Below are 15987 nucleotides of genomic sequence, written 5' to 3'. Positions count from 1 at the left end.
TTGTTCTACCATCGAAATTTCTTATTACACAAAGCATAAATTATAAAAGCTAGAGTCCTCTAATTCCCTACTTAGAATGTAGCAATTGTTCCAGTTGTCTGCTTTAGTTTAATTTTTCTGATGATATTCCCATATGTATGCATTTTAATTTCCCTTCTGATTTGAAATTAAAAGGAGGTGATAATACACACTTTTTTCCAAAACATAAAAATAAACAAATGACCCATGAAGAACTAAGAGGCAGAAAGTGCCTGTCAGTTATATTACTTCACAGTGGTGGCCTGACAGAAACACATTTTGTGAATCTAACACACAGATAAAAAGAAAGGTCAGGGTTCACAGAGCTAGTTTATTGCAAATGGTTCTCATGGATTCTCTGTTTTCCCCTAGGTTTTCTGGGTTCATTGTTTAAATGGCCTCTTCCACTCATTCATTCTGTTTTGGTTTCCACTAAAAGCCCTCCAGCATGGTAAGTATTATGAAAAATACAAATATAAATGTTGAAAGGTACAAAATATCTATATACCTTATTTTTTCTTAGGAAAACTTTAATAACAGTTTTGTGTGATTAAATTTCAAGATACCATTTCTAGAACTAGAGAAAATGCAATCTATTTAAAATGTTTTATTTAAAATCTGTTTAAAAGTAAGAGTAATATTATGTACATATACATGAAACTATATAAATAGGTTTTAAGTAAACTGAAACAAGATGGAAAAAAAGAGATTGCTATTTAATTATGCTATTTTTTTATATACTACATTACCATGATAAATACCTACAAGATCCTAAATCACTACTGTCCCTTTCAGCATCTCCTACGTTTTGTAAACTTTCATTTCTGGTGTGTATACTTTCTCTCCTGTTACTTCAAGGGCATACTAACCCGTTAGTTTACATCTATATGAGTAGGCTTGTGAGACAGAGGAAACTGGGACATCTTGGACAGCTCAGTCCTGTCATTTTTCCAGTTCAACTCTTGTATATGCATCTGAGCTGCAGAAGGAAACAGGGTGGTTGAGAGTAAAGCTCTATTAATTAGAGCAAACCTGAAAGCACGGCTTCCAGTTTGTGGGCATGTTTGTGTGTTAGCTCTCATAGGGGTGGGGGGGTTGTTTTGCTTCCACTTTGTGGGGAGGGAAAAAAAAAGTGTGTACCCTGCAGCTTGTCTGTAAAATCAGTACCCTTCTCAGTTTTCCTGATACAGCCAGGCAGTCTGCCCTGGCATAGGGGACAGAAGTATTCTCATGGATATTTTGGAACTGTTGAAATGAGAGCAAGATGATCACAGCTGCTGTGCCGAAAAAGGTTAAGGGGAAGATTTCTTGCAGAGTGTTTTATACTCAGTAACTTCTGATGGGTTAAAGGGAGTAGGTGGCAGCCTGTTTTCTCTGAAAGGCCACTCACATCACACTGGATGTGAGTTCAGTGGCAGTGGTTTGCATTGGAGAGGTTTAGACAGCCCAGGAGGAAAGAGCTCCCAAAATGTCAATGCATACTTTAACAACACAACCTCAAATCCAAACCAAAATCCCTGTTCAAAGCTGTAGCCAATGTGTGAGAACTTTATGCATTACATGATGGAGAAATGTTAAATGAATATATGTGGTGTTGCAGAATAGAGTTCATGTGTGAATGGCAGAGCTGAGATACTTGCACGAGCACCTGTGAGAGCACTATACAGCGCAGGCCTCTTCTGCTCACAGCCCCTGGGCTAGAACTGACCTGTTAGAAAGTGGCCATCTCTAAGTCTGAACACGTTGCCTTCTGTCTTTCTCTTTCATTCCTAGAAAAAGACCAGGTGAGAAAGGAGAGTAGAAATGGGACCTAGGGATTGTGTACATGGTGGACCGTATAACCAGTACCTGCCATGGGTCTGGATAGTGCACAGAGTTCTGCTTGAAGGGGAAATGAGCATAGGATGGGAGCTACAGTTAATTATATCTGATGACTGTGTGTGTAAAGAGGAAAGGGAAATAATGCTACTGGTTTCCTAGGGAGGAACTGATGCCTGCCACAAAGATCCACCAGAGAGAGGAACTTCTGAGAACAAGTCTCAGCCTCCACCTTCTTTTAGCAAAGAAAGGGTGCAGAAGGATCCTGAGACATGAAAGGAGGAATGGGAAGAATGGGGGATAGCTCAGCTTTGAGTGCAAGAGTGCCTAAGAATGCTGAGTCCCAGTGCTCTGACTAATGGGAACAGACTTAGCTGACTGCCTGTTCCTCTGTTTTATCCTCATTATGCTTACTGCTAGATATATATTGTTAAGCAGCAGAGAGTACATGTTTGATCAGGTATTTATTAGAACATTGAAAATCAAATCTGGAAGATCATGAAGAACTCCCAAAGTTCACAGTCATTCTTTTTTTTGACCGTTTCCTCCTGTGTACTCTTTAGTCTCACTTGTCCACCTCTTTCTTGTCTGCAAGTGGAAAATCTCAAATTGCACACATTGTAGTAGAGTCTACCAAGAAATTTGTGATCAGACAATAGGTATGGATTTGTAAGAATTGTTTGTCAGAATTTGCTTCATGGGACCTAGCCATTGTACAGTACCCAAAACTACAGTCTTTGCACTCTGTGTACTGTCATGTGGATATGAAAAGTGACAAGGACATAAATCTTCACAGAAGCTTCTTCTGATGCGATTTTACCAACATAATAGTAAATGACAGAAGCCAAACTTACAGCTACGAGTAAACCTACCAACTGCCCCCTCTTTTGTATAACCTTTAAAATGAGTCATGGTCTCAGCTTTGTTTTCAGGCTTCCAGCGCTCTTGTAGTCTTTTGTGGTGTGCAACCCTGTTCAGGGAGGAGGTTAAATCGGGAAGTGCCCGGAAGGCAACCAGTATCACTAGACCTAAGGAGACAGCCATTGTGAGCTCCTTGTCTTGCCATGGGAGAGGACTAAGTTAAGGAGAACTATTTGCAAGCTTTTTTATTCAGTTCTTTTGTGTGAACTTTCACCTGCTGTCTCTTCCAGAATATCAATAAATAGAACTTTTTTTTCCTGTGATAAACTGGCTTTACAGGTCCTGAAAAGCTTTTAGAAAGGAGTACTCTTCATCCACCACTGAGGTGAATTTCATTTCAAGTATGTGTAAAGGTGATACGAAGGCTGGAAAAACACTGGATACAAACATGAAAACATACTTAATTAGCAGCATTTAATATACCGTATGCTAGCTGAGGATAGTGGAAAAATAAATGTTTTCAACTACAGACCATTTTTATCTGCTTGTCACCTTTCTCTGGCCAGCCCCGTAGAAGGAGTTTTAAACCCACTCCCCCAACCCCACCCCCCAAAAAAAACCCAAATGCCTTTATTCTTCTTTCTCCCAACACAGCTTTTTTAAAACGTCTTTCCTTATGTTCTCTCAGCATTAGTGGGGTTTATTTTTCTTTTTTTTTGGTGTCTTATACTTTTATCCTTCCCTTCTCCATGCACAGTATTTTGATATCTCTTTATGTGATGGAAGTAAAAAGCAATATCCCAGTGATTAGAATCTTTACAGCAGAGTGACTGCCCTGGTTTAGTTGCAGTATATGAACAATCTCAAATGCTAAAAGCATTTCTGAACTGAACACGTAAAAATGTAGCAATAATTCTGATTGAGAATGAGGAATTCCCTCTAGTTCAGTTGTGCGTTGTCCCATGTCTGCCAAGAGCCTTCACAGAACTGGGATCAGAAAAGCCTGTACTCTAGCAATAGTCATAAAAATAAGTTCTGTTAAATAAGCATAAATGTACTGCTTCAGAGTTCTGAACTTAAGAACCACAGTAGATGTGATTTTTATGCAAACACATCTCTTTAGGGCATTGATTCTTTGCATAAATGCTCTATGTGGATCCATATGAGCAAAATGGATGCATATTTATATGAATCCACAGATTTGAGTTGGGTAAATTTTGAAAATGTTGCAAATAACAAGCATCTCAAGAATTAAAATTGAGTATATTTTGTGTTTTTACTTAAACTGAATCTCAGAAATATGGATAAGAGCAAAGATAAGTTTCTATACCAAAAATATCCAGAATCAGTGACAATCTGACTCTCTAAGCTTTCTGCGTACTTATATGTTACAATAAATGTACACTATAGCTATTATATTTCATATTTTTCTGAAGGGAAGATACTGTATCTCCGATTGTAAAAGTCACTCTAATTGAATTATTACTGAAATCAATATTACTCATATTGGTATATGATGTTACAAAAATCTCGTGTTTCTAGCGTAATTCCTGAAGACACTGAGTGTCTTAAAGGACTAACAATTATAAAAGTCATAGATGTCTACTGTTCAGTACAGTTCAAGATGAAATCTGCTGGGTTTACCCTGTAGGAAGTGCTACCATGTCTTCTGTACCAAAAATAAGATTTTTTATATATATAGTGCTATTACGGATATTTAAATGTTTACATGCTTTTATTTTTGTCACTATTTCTTTTTACAGGTACCGTATTTGGCAGTGGTAAAACTTCAGATTACTTGCTCCTGGGTAACACTGTATACACTGTAAGTCTTCCTACAGCTATCTGGTGATCTAGCAGCTGACTATCTATATTGCCTCTATCTTTAACTCTTAAAGAGACGTGGTTTTATTATTATTTATAATTCTCTACATAGAAAACTTGATTCATTGTAGTGCCTTATAAATAAGAAATGGCTCTTGAATGGCTCTTTGAGAAGCTTTGAAGTGCATTTTGCATTCTAATCCCAGTTTTTAAAACGAAGCAGTTTAAGAAATATGCAGAAGATACATCTGTTCTTTACCGGAAACTATCTATTTTTTTAAATACTGGGACTTTCAATTCCCTAATTAGCATGCTCATTAATTTAAGGTAAGTTTCTGCACTGGAGAAATCCCAGGTTATTGTATATGGAACTGGTTTGTGGACTTGTGAAGATACAGTTCTGTTCTCCCTCTCTCAATTTACCATGGGGCCTTGAAAGAGGGATGGAGCCATATGGAACCAAGGTTTGTGGGATGTCTCTTCAGAGACAACCAAACTTCCAGAATTTCACCTGCCCCACACCTAACAGTAATCTTCTGTTATTCTCATAGATAGTAGTCAGTATTGCATTTTTTCTCTTAATCTTTTATCTCCTAGAATAAATTAATGCAGCTAAATATCTCTTTTTCACTTGCTAGGTATCAGTGTTAACCAATAGATGAGGGTTTTCCAAGATCTCATGGAAGCAAAATTAGACTCGTGCTTACTCTCCTCTGTTCTTCAATGTTAAGATTTGAATTAATTTTCAACTTCCTGTTGTTGGCAGATACAAAAAAGAAACTAATTCTTCCATCAAAATAAGGGAGCTGTAATACATATACAAATTCACATCAAAACCGATTTCCTTAGGGAATAGGGAAACATCGTTAACTGAAATAAAAGGAAAAGTATTCTAGAGTACATTGTAGTCCTTTGAGAATGTAGCTACTGTCAGCATCTCCTGTGTATGAGAGAACATTTTGAATAGTGTTTTCTGATCAGCTAACCAGAAGGGATAAAGAGCATAAAGGGCCAAGTAACCACAGACCATTCTGTGTATTTTCTACTGCTGTGGCAGTTAAAATGTTTCTTCTGCCAGTCAGTACATGGACTTTAAACCAGTTATTTCAGGCACATTGAAAAATTGTTTGTTCACACATTCTCGTAAAAGTTTATTTGCTCTACACTTCCCGTTCCCTGTTCCAAAAGGCAAGCACAGCATGTTTTGTTATCAGTAGTCACATATGATCATGCAATCTATCATATGATGAACTCATCTCCATTAGGGATGGATGGAGTATCCCGGGTAAGTGTTTCTGTGCAAAAATAAAATTAAGATGTAAGTTCACAGTCATTGTCATAGCTCAGTCCTGACAGAAGTAGTTCAACTGACACATGTCTATTTGTATTATGATCTCATAACACCAAGCAGTGTTTAGAAGTCAGTCATTTATCTGAATGTCACTGCTTTCCCCATCATAAGAGTATTTACTTCATAAGAGTATTTACCAGAACCACCTGTTGTTCTAAGTGACACAGGTTGTTCTTGGGGAGAGGTTCTCTGCACTGAGTTTTCACCCTATCTGCAAATGTTTCATTGTTTACTCTGCTTGGAAAGTTGCAACCTTGCTTAGTTCAGCAGAAGTTTATTTTATGAATTGTATGTATGTATACATGAGTTGGGTAACTTCACCTACCCTAGCACTTAAGGCTAACACCTAAGTTTTCTGATAGCATCTCCTTTTCCTTGATTGCTCTAAAATGATCCTTTGTATTGGCCATCATTTTGTACAGTGAGTTAGCACTGTACACTTGTTAAGCCCAATTAGTCAACATGCTGTTGCAATCACAGCTGAAGTTCTTTCATGAAGCAATCTCAGAACTTCATCCTACACAGTTGCTCTGCTCTATGCTTCTTTCCAAAAACCAACCTTGACACCAGAAGGAAACAAGTTACATAGCTGTACTCAGAGTTTACTGGATTACACCAGGTCCTGTGGAACTGAGTGCTTGAAAACGTACAGTACTGCAGAATAACTTGAGTATCATCTATGACATCAGCTGACTCAAAAACATCAAAGCCTACATTTTCAGATTTGTGGCAACATTTTCCACCACCTATACTTTCAGTATAGTAACCTGGAGCGTCTCATTACTATTTGTCAAGTTGTATCCATGTTAAAACAGGGGTCACAGTGCAGTTGTTCTGTCAGCTGCAACTAGTTTTCAACTAGGAGAGCTGAAGCATCATCATCTTGAGAGCCTAACTGCTTGCTACTAACCTGCAGAATGGCCAGGATTTTCCCAAGAAAACATTATTTCACCATTTTAAGTCCAGACAACCTGCTTTTTAATTTGTTTTCCAGATTCTCCACTTTCTTTCACTTCAGATTGAAAATCTAGGGAGAGATGGGAGTTACAATTGATGTATTCCTGCTCTTGCACAGGAACTCAAGGAGGTCTGGCGCACACATGCATATTTGAAAGGCTTTCAAAATTGGGGGATGTTGAACATTTTTTAAAAATCTGTGCACGTGAAGTGTACGTGCCCTGACAATTGTCAGTCATTGCTTTGAAATATCAAAATCATAAGGCTAAGGAGCTTCTCATTCTTCCCATTGCTTTTAATCTGGTTTTAGGAAGTCTACATTCATCACTCATGCACGAGTCAGTAGCAAAGGGATTCAGAAATTAATATAGTTTCTTTGGATCCACAGAGAAAGTCAAGAATGTCCACTGATTCATATCATGTCCTGGAATTATTTCTTCAAACATAAATTTCAAATAGGAGTAGAGTGCCATGAAAATATTTGTACAACCATTCTTGAGAGGTCTTTTTAAAAAAACTCAGTGCTTTATACAGCATACCAGTTTGATTTCTTGTTTCCTGGGTGGGATTCAGTGAGCTATTGTTAGTTTGGATCAAGGGGAGGAGGGAGCAATAAAACCCATATTCTTGAGGAAGCCACTGTGCATAGTTGGTAACTTTGCTGGGGGTATCAGTTAAGATGCAAGGAGGGTATATATAAAAAAGGTACATCTCCTTTTTCAGAGACCTGCAGTGTGTGTTTTGTCTATGCAATGAGAATTCTTGATCTAATCTTAAGGAAGGATATTTTCTTTCCTTACAACTGACTCAAAAGTAGCAAGCAAGTGTACCAGATGAGTACATTTTTGCCATAATTCATTTTTTTCACTTATCCAAATACAGCATCACAACTGGATAGACTAAGTAAATTATAACACCCATCATGGTTCTTAATTTTCTTCTAATTGTATTTCACACGTGTTTTAGGTAATGGAATTGTGGCACTGTGATTTTTTTATTTTGTCCTTAATAATGCAGCGATAATTGAAATACAAGATTCCAGAATTAAAAGCATAAACTTCTAGCTAGGGTGAAAGCTTCCTGGCAGGATTTGTATCCTTCTATGCGCTAGATATAGCGAAAGACTTGTCATATATATTTAACCAGTTATTTTCAACTTCTCACTTAAGTAAATTTCTTCTGAGTTTCTGAGGCTCCTCGAAGTTCAGCCACAGTCAAACTGACATCATTGCTGCCAACCTGGCCAACAAACTAGAGTATAAACTATAGCTGTTACAGTTGGAGCTTGGTCTTTGTGACTCAGGTTTTCAGCCTCATGTTCTTCAGCTGCACATAAAGCAAAACTTGCGATACATTTTCACATGAGTTACAGAATGTAATAACTATTTCTTTGCTAAACAGAAAACACATTTGTGTGAATATCAAAGGAAGGAGATAAACAATTTTCCTGAATCAACTAGTCCTTGCTGTGGGATTATAAACTTTCTACTACTGCTCATCTCTAAACTAAAATAGAACATGTCCTACAGGACAATAACATGATGTTTTCAGAGACTGCTTCATAGAAAAAGTAAAGATAAGAAGAGAGTAAAGATGAGAGGGAAGAATGAAAATTCCATAACATGGAATTGTTTATTCAACATGTTACTTGTATGCAGAACATAGGTCTTAGGCTGCGAACATTTAACTCTGGCTTTCAGGGTTTGGCAAAGGTGACTTATTTACTAACAAAGTACTAATAAAGTGAACTTTTGTTTTAATTTAGACTAATGTAAGCTTGAACAGTTGCAAGCTTTCAGCTCAGCATCTAGATCTTCTAAATCTCTCTTTGTGTAGAAAGTAGTAGTCATCCTTTCCATAGCTAGGCGTTCTGCCATCTCCACTGAAGTGGAATACACTTTTCATAAACCTTTCTGTGTAACCAAAATACCATCAGTAAACAAGCTAATGACTTAGTAAGAGCCAGACTTGCAGAGTTCTAGGAGGCAAGGGAAATGTTTAAGATTTCTAATACAAAAGAAGAGTTTTCCAAATCAAATGAGTGTTGATTATTAATGAAAGCTAATAATTCTTAGTGTTCTATTACTAGCTCATTACTGGGGTGTATCTTTAAATCTTTTAGTGGCATTTTATTGCAGTCATTTCAAATAGGAATTTGAACTTCAGATTTAAGTGCACACACTTACGAAAAAGAGGAGAAATACAGGTAGCTGTGGTCTAAAAGAATTTCACTTTGGGGCTGCTGAGAGTCCTATATTTTGGGGGGGACCAGATTCTATTAAAGCAGAAAGGCTGTTCCATAGCTTCTTCAGGTCCATAGAAATGATTGCGTTTTGCTTTACAGGCTTTGGTGTGGATCCTATTACACAACTAGGTGCATTGACACACACAGTACTTTGTTGAATATTATTAAGGAAGTCACATTTAAATTGAAGAGATTGATTATCCTTTCCCTTATTTCATTTGTGCAAGTAAGCATGCAATATGAAAACCATTAAACTTTTTCTTCGGTTCTCCTGAAAGTTTACCCATGCTTATAAATTTTGTGTGTTAAATAAGATTCCCATATTAAATAAGAATCCTCTCTCTCTCTCTCTCTCTCTCTTTTAAGTTTGTGGTTCTAACTGTGTGTTTGAAGGCTGGATTAGAGACCTCATATTGGACTTTGGTAAGCAGATGTCTTTACCATATTCTCAAATGTTCTATAAAATATGGTGGATGAATGATTGTATTCTTCTTATTTATTACATTATGCCCTTATAGTTTGTCAGCCCTCCCCACAGTGTCAAATTAAACTGTGGTTACTTCATGGAAAGACAGAATATGCACATACAAAAAATAATGCTTAATATTGAAAAGGAGGACATTGGGATAAGGCTTAAAGTAATCCTTAAACTAGAAAAATCAAGTTACTCTGTCCTGATTGTAACTGAACTTAAATTGCTTTAAAATGCAGGAATATTGCTGCTGAAAGTATCATTTTGCTTTAAGAAATAGCAAACTGAAGTAGCAGAGTTAAATTAATACAAGGCATGGAAATTTCATCCAGTATATCAGAATCACATTGTAAATACTAAGTAGCAAAGATCTTTTGTTATGTCATAATGCATCTCTGATGTTTGTTCTGTTTTCTTTTTTTGTTTGTTTTAACAGTTCAGCCATATAGCTATCTGGGGCAGCATAGCACTTTGGGTAGTGTTTTTTGGAATCTACTCTTCTTTATGGCCAGTCATTCCCATGGCACCTGATATGTCAGGAGAGGTAAAAGTGTTTTTTAACTAATATCTGAATGTGTGCAAAATATACTGTTTCAGTCTTTAGTACAGGCCTAATCTTTATTGGATCCTTTCGCTAACTAGAGGTGCATAAGAGGGCTCCTTCTTTTATACCTTCAATGTGGTAGCCATGTTTGTTTAAAATAGAATTAATTTGTACTCTTGTGAAAATGGAGCTCAGCTAACAGGCTGTGATTATATGGTGCAATGAGGGAGAACAGACAGGTAAGCTGCTTTGCAGTTCTTTAGTAAGTTTTAGTTTTCTGAAGAGAAGTCTTACCAAATTCAGAACTCAGAATTACAGTGCTTATTTGGCTAGAGGTTTTTTAATAATGAGATAGCACAGGTAGTGCACTGGTTAAGGCTGTTTTTTCATTTTCAATTATACAAATTTGCTAAGTGTTTGAAACTGTAGAATGCCACAAAAAATTTGAGGTGCCATAACATTGCATGAGCAGCTGCTTGTCATGCACTCATTTCCTTTTCTATTAATGTGCTGCTTGGAATGCATTATTGTACTGTATCTTTAACCTTTTGACAGTAATTACTGGTGGAGTCCCCATCCCTGGAGGTGCTCAAGAGGCGGGTTGACATAGCATTTAGAGATATGGTGTAGTTGGGATCTGTCAGTGCTAGGTTAACAGTTGGACTAGGTGATCTTCAAGGTCCTTTCCAACCTAGATGATTCTGTGATTCTGTGGTTTTTCTTTCATTTATTATCCCATTTGTGTAAACCTGCTCTGAATATTGCAAATAGGACTGAATCCATAAAAGATGCGTAATTGCTGCCTGTGCTGATCTAATTGGGACTTCAGCCCCAAATTCTCAAAACGATTCAGCTCCAGAAACATCTGAAGTTTAGTATTAATTTACCAGACACTAATGTCTGCTTCTGGGCATGGCTAGTACCTTTTGAGCTGAGAAGTTTGGTGTGCGTTCTCAGGGGGAATCAGAAACTGAGAATACCTGCTTGTTTCAGAAAGATATTCTTCTAACAGTTCTCAAAGCATATCAACTAAATCAAGCCTTACACCAGTAAAAGAGTGCTTTTAACTCCACCCCTGTGAAATAATTCAACAATTTAAAAGTTCAGGCAGGATGTGGGAAATTGAGATGCATATCTCTCCCTCACTTGGAGGTAATTTGGACCCACAAATCTCACCTCCTACATAAGCAATTATGGGAAAAATAGTATATAGGCATTTCTATAACTACTACATTTTAATGGAAGGCACAAGGAATTAAGTACTTTTGTAAAAACTTTATACATTGTTCTTTAAGACAATAATAGTGATAAGCACAGTGGGAGCAGCAGGGTGTGTTATACTTGGTATGACATAAAGGTGGCTACTTCACTGTTGAAATAACTGAATATTTTACTTAGTACATGTTCAGTGTCTGAAGTTATTGGGAGAAAAATATATTTCTGAAGGGAATGTCGTTCCTATGAACGTGGAAATACAGTTCTTCGTAAAGAAATGTAGCTGTCCACAAAAACAAATACCCTTGGGGTTTGAATTCAACATGACACCAAAGTAGTCTGATTTACGAACCCAAATTAATTTATTTGTTGTGATAAAACTGTACTTGAAATAGATACTTTGTTAGTGTTTGCTTATGTATGTGTGTATATAGTAGCTTTCAATGTGTGTACATACATGCAGTTGTTTGAGGGGGTTGTTGTGAAGTGAGGTTGGTTTTGGTTTTGTTTTCTTTCTAAGAATATAGTTAGAGGTATTTAACATTGGAATAAAGTCTCCTAAACATCTCATAGACTATAAGAGCTTATTTTAAAAGCTCTGGTCTAGTTTTTTGAGCTGTACTCTGGCTAAAAGTCCTGTTGACAAATACTGCGGCTCAGATTGGAAGCAGGATTTTTCGTATGGTCTCACGGAGCCCGCCTCGCTGACCACGTGGTCTCTGGCAGGGCAGAATTCACTGGGTTTCTCTGAAGCAAGTCCAGACCTTCCATAAGTATTCGAACTAAAAGATTCATGAATTTAACTGTGGAAAAGATTGTGGTGTGATAGAAAAAAATCCATACGGACACATCTGCTTGCCTGTGCAAATACTACTTGTCTAATTTCTTCTAATGTGCAAGTCAGACTTGAAGACTTCATCCAAGTACGTTTGGCAGAAATTAAATGAACAAGTCAAAAGCTGACCTCTACATCTGTAACTTTTTGTCTGTTTTGACTTGGCCTGATCTGATAAATCATGCTGAAGGGGATTTTCAGGGTTTTTTTTCCCAAATGTGTTCATTAAAAATTGCCCCTTTTTTAATAAACTGTAGATTTATAAGAAGATTTTACCAACTATAATCCTTGCAAAGTTTAAATGTATTCTGTTTCAGCTCCTTAGAGCTGGTAACAAGAGTTCTATCTTAGTAGGTTTATAGTCTTACTAGTCAGTATTCTTGATACAACGTTCATCCAACTCTTCAGTCCCAACTAGATGATATCTGTCTTCTACAAACATCTTTTTCATGGCTTCTTTTAGACAGAAAAGAACCTACTGAAACACTCTAATAAGGATTCGGTCTAACTTCATATTAATGTCATTAAAATAATAAGATTCTTGCTGCTTATTGCTGCTTCTGTTCCAAGAAAATAAAATACTAATGCTCTTGAAGGGGAGAGAAAAAGCATATGGAGCTGATAGAAAACTCATTCATTGGATACAGAGGAAAGGTTTTGTCTAAATATTTTGAAACTTGGATTTTTCATCTATTCCTATAAAATACCTATGCAGCTCTGATAAATGTGTTTAAATGGAGAACACTACAAGATAATGCCTCAAGAAAAAAAAAACAGAGTTGTAATAGAAGAAAAGAGTCTGTTTATGCTGCAGAAACATTCTTATGTTGGAGCACTGAAGCTAGCAGCCCAAAGTTAAATCATAAGAATTGCTGGTTTGTGTTCATCTTTTAGTATCAAAGCATCACTCAATAATTTACTGAACAAAGTGTGTCACATACTTTTGCAAGTTTTCCCTACTTTTTACACTAATTTTGTTTCCATCATTTTGTGTATCATTCCAATTGTAGAGAAGATAATTAAAGTTGGCTTTTACACATGTTGCTGTATGTTAGTAATACAGAAGGAAAGAAAATATAGTGAAATGAAAAGTTATGACTTTATGACAGAGTGCCAGCAGTTTTGTTCATTGTCTAGGCCACTGCCCCCCTCCTTCTTGACATGTTCCTCATACTATAATCACGTGCATTTTTGTTTCTCTCTCTTTTGCTCTGAGTTTTCCCAAAAAAGACAAACAAGGACCCTTTGATCCAAAATGCCCTGTTGATGCCAGAACTGCCTCAGCATTATAAATCAAGACCTTTGTTTTCTGGGTATTCGAGATTGCTACTCCCACACTGGACCAGCTCATCCCAACTGTACAGTACCATTCACCACAGTGTGGCTCTCCACGTTACAGTACTCCTAAGTCCTATAAATAGTAGTAACTAGGTTGCCAAATAGGTGGTGCATCAGAAGAGTTGAAAAGTGGCTTCTGGCTCACATAAGCAGAGGTATCCTAGCACAAGTGTTCTCCTGATATGAATAACTGGTAGTTATATAGCTGATACCTGTTAGAGATTGATAACGGGCATCTGGGTTATAGTAGCTGAAACATGTTTCCTTAGTAAAATTCCGACAAAACCTTAGAGTCAACATTCAAACAAGAAACCAGTTACATTTTGTCAACCCTAAACCAGTTTCTATTACAGTTTAGGAAAAAAAAAAAAAAGTCCCTAGTGAAGAAAACTTCATTCATTTTCCCTGACTGATACTGTTCAGATGAAAATTGTCTGTTCACCATTGTCTTTCTGTAGACACAGCCTAGAAGGAAAAATGGACAAAAAATGTGAGAGAAGCAATAGGATTTATGAAGCAGAAGAAAATGGGAAAATAGGCTGTAAAATTGAAGAAGTATATGTGATTAAAAAGGGGATGATAACCTAAGTAGTTACTAGTTAATTATATAGTATCCATGGCTAGTTCAGGTACTGTAGCAGATCAACTTTGTTACAAGTCTTTTAGTAGTCTGAAACAAGACTTACATATTTTTATCATTAATTAAGCTGAAGTTATTATTTATCTTCATATTGTTTTTGTTTGTACTTTAGACCCATTCATTTAAAAATTTCTCTTCTTCAGTTTATTCTAAGAATTAGGGACTGTATTCTTCTAGTCTTAGACACAGATCCTAAAATACTAAAAATTCAAGTTTTATCTGCTTACAGCAAAGTGTTAAAATATGTTTTCTACCAGGAGGATTTTGGTAGTAGTAGAAAAACATGATTTCTGTGTGAGGGAACTTGATGCACTGTGTACAAGAGAAATATGGGAAACATTTCAGAAGTTTTCAGTGATTTTTTTAACAATTTTGTAGTCTCTGTAACACAGTCTTTATTACAGTACAATGTTTATCTGCAGTAATGTTTATTTCTGCATTTGTTGTCTGTCAGTACTGTCTAGTGTAGAAGCATCTGAACAACCACCTTTACAGGCTATTTTCTTAATATTTTACCTGTAAAGATTGTGCTTTTACATCTAGATGCACAAGAAAGAAAAAAAGAAGAAAAAAACCAAAACAACTTCTTTGTAGGTGTTTTGTGGTTAGATTTAACACCGTTATGGAGAAGTGGGTCATACCACAGGACATCTTTTTTGACCCATTACATGAAACAAGCTCAATTTAATTTCAGAAAAGGTGCCACTACAGACCTGAACGTTTTCATTGCAGACTTGAGTAAATCAGCTGCATGGATCTCTTTCTCTACTACATTGATGTAACTGAAGTTGATACTTCTATTTTATGTATAACATTAACAAAGAGAGTAAGTGAAGTATACTTTAAATAATTTTTTAACAAATTATAGTATTTTCTCAGTTTAAACCACATGTAGTTTGCAGAAATATCTAAAAGTAAATGCCAAGTCTCTTCGTAGTTGATGAGGTATTTACATTGTAGATGCAATTTTTTTTCTTTGAGACTCTTCAAACAGGAAACTGTTCTGTGATGCTGAAGAAAATGCATTTTTAATCTGTGATCCAGTGCATTACCAGAATTTTCCTGTTGTCCGTGTTTTGTCATATTGTGCATTATACCCACCTGAAAGAAATAAATGATGCTGTGATTAAATTTTTATATGTTTTTACATCTATGTAGTCCTTTTGCAATAATTCCATTAACTAATGAAGTTTCTGTAACTTGTATCACCTAATAAGAGTAGCTACCATTCATGTGTCAGTAGGGTATAAAGCTGCTAGAACCTTTCCATTGTTTCCATCCTTGCAATTCAAAAGGCTACTTTTCTTTTTAATGCCACTTAAAAAAAGCAGATTGACTTTTAAAATTATAAAATAGATACATTTCTAAGCTGGTACAGGTAACTCTTTCTTGAACAAAAATGGTTGTGGTTTGAGTTGAAAACCTGTAATTGGGGAGGGGGGAAAAATAAACCAACCTGTTGTATACCTCACACTAGTACAAACTCCTGACGCTTTTGGGTTTGTTACTGTTATGTGTTCCAGGTTGTCAGGCCTCTTTTTATACACAGAAGTGATTAATAAATTAGCTTAAAATTATAATACTTACTGGAATAAGAAGTGTGACTTTGAGATTAAAAGCAAAATTTCAGTATCTGCAGAACTTTTTAATTTATTGTGGTGCTGTAGATAATGCACTGTAAAGTTCTCCAGAGCACTATCTGTTTCTGCTCTGTCTGACCCTGGGGATCTATAAAACTACTGACAGAAACTGAAGGAACAAGCATGTATTTTACAGAACTTGATTGAGGTTTGCAGAATCTTTGTGAAAAACAATAATATTCCTTGTTGGATGATTTAGCTGCACCATGTAGGAAAGATGTATTAGAAT

At 36.3% G+C, this 15987-nt stretch overlaps 1 protein-coding gene across 5 annotated transcripts in view; it reads left to right on the top strand.

Moving 5' to 3' along the window:
* ATP8A1 (ATPase phospholipid transporting 8A1) overlaps positions 1-15987 on the top strand; it is a 130109-nt gene that overhangs the window by 93872 nt on the left and 20250 nt on the right. For all 5 annotated transcript variants that reach the window (XM_074866075.1, XM_074866073.1, XM_074866076.1 and 2 more), the window contains 4 exons: positions 391-469; positions 4461-4522; positions 9441-9497; positions 9983-10090. In XM_074866075.1, the coding sequence (XP_074722176.1) occupies positions 391-469; positions 4461-4522; positions 9441-9497; positions 9983-10090 (306 nt within the window). The remainder of the gene's footprint in view (positions 1-390; positions 470-4460; positions 4523-9440; positions 9498-9982; positions 10091-15987) is intronic.

This window comes from Strix uralensis, chromosome 4 (genome assembly GCF_047716275.1).
Source record: "Strix uralensis isolate ZFMK-TIS-50842 chromosome 4, bStrUra1, whole genome shotgun sequence".
Taxonomy (NCBI): Eukaryota; Metazoa; Chordata; class Aves; order Strigiformes; family Strigidae; genus Strix; species Strix uralensis.
This window is presented reverse-complemented; position numbering and strand designations above follow the sequence as displayed.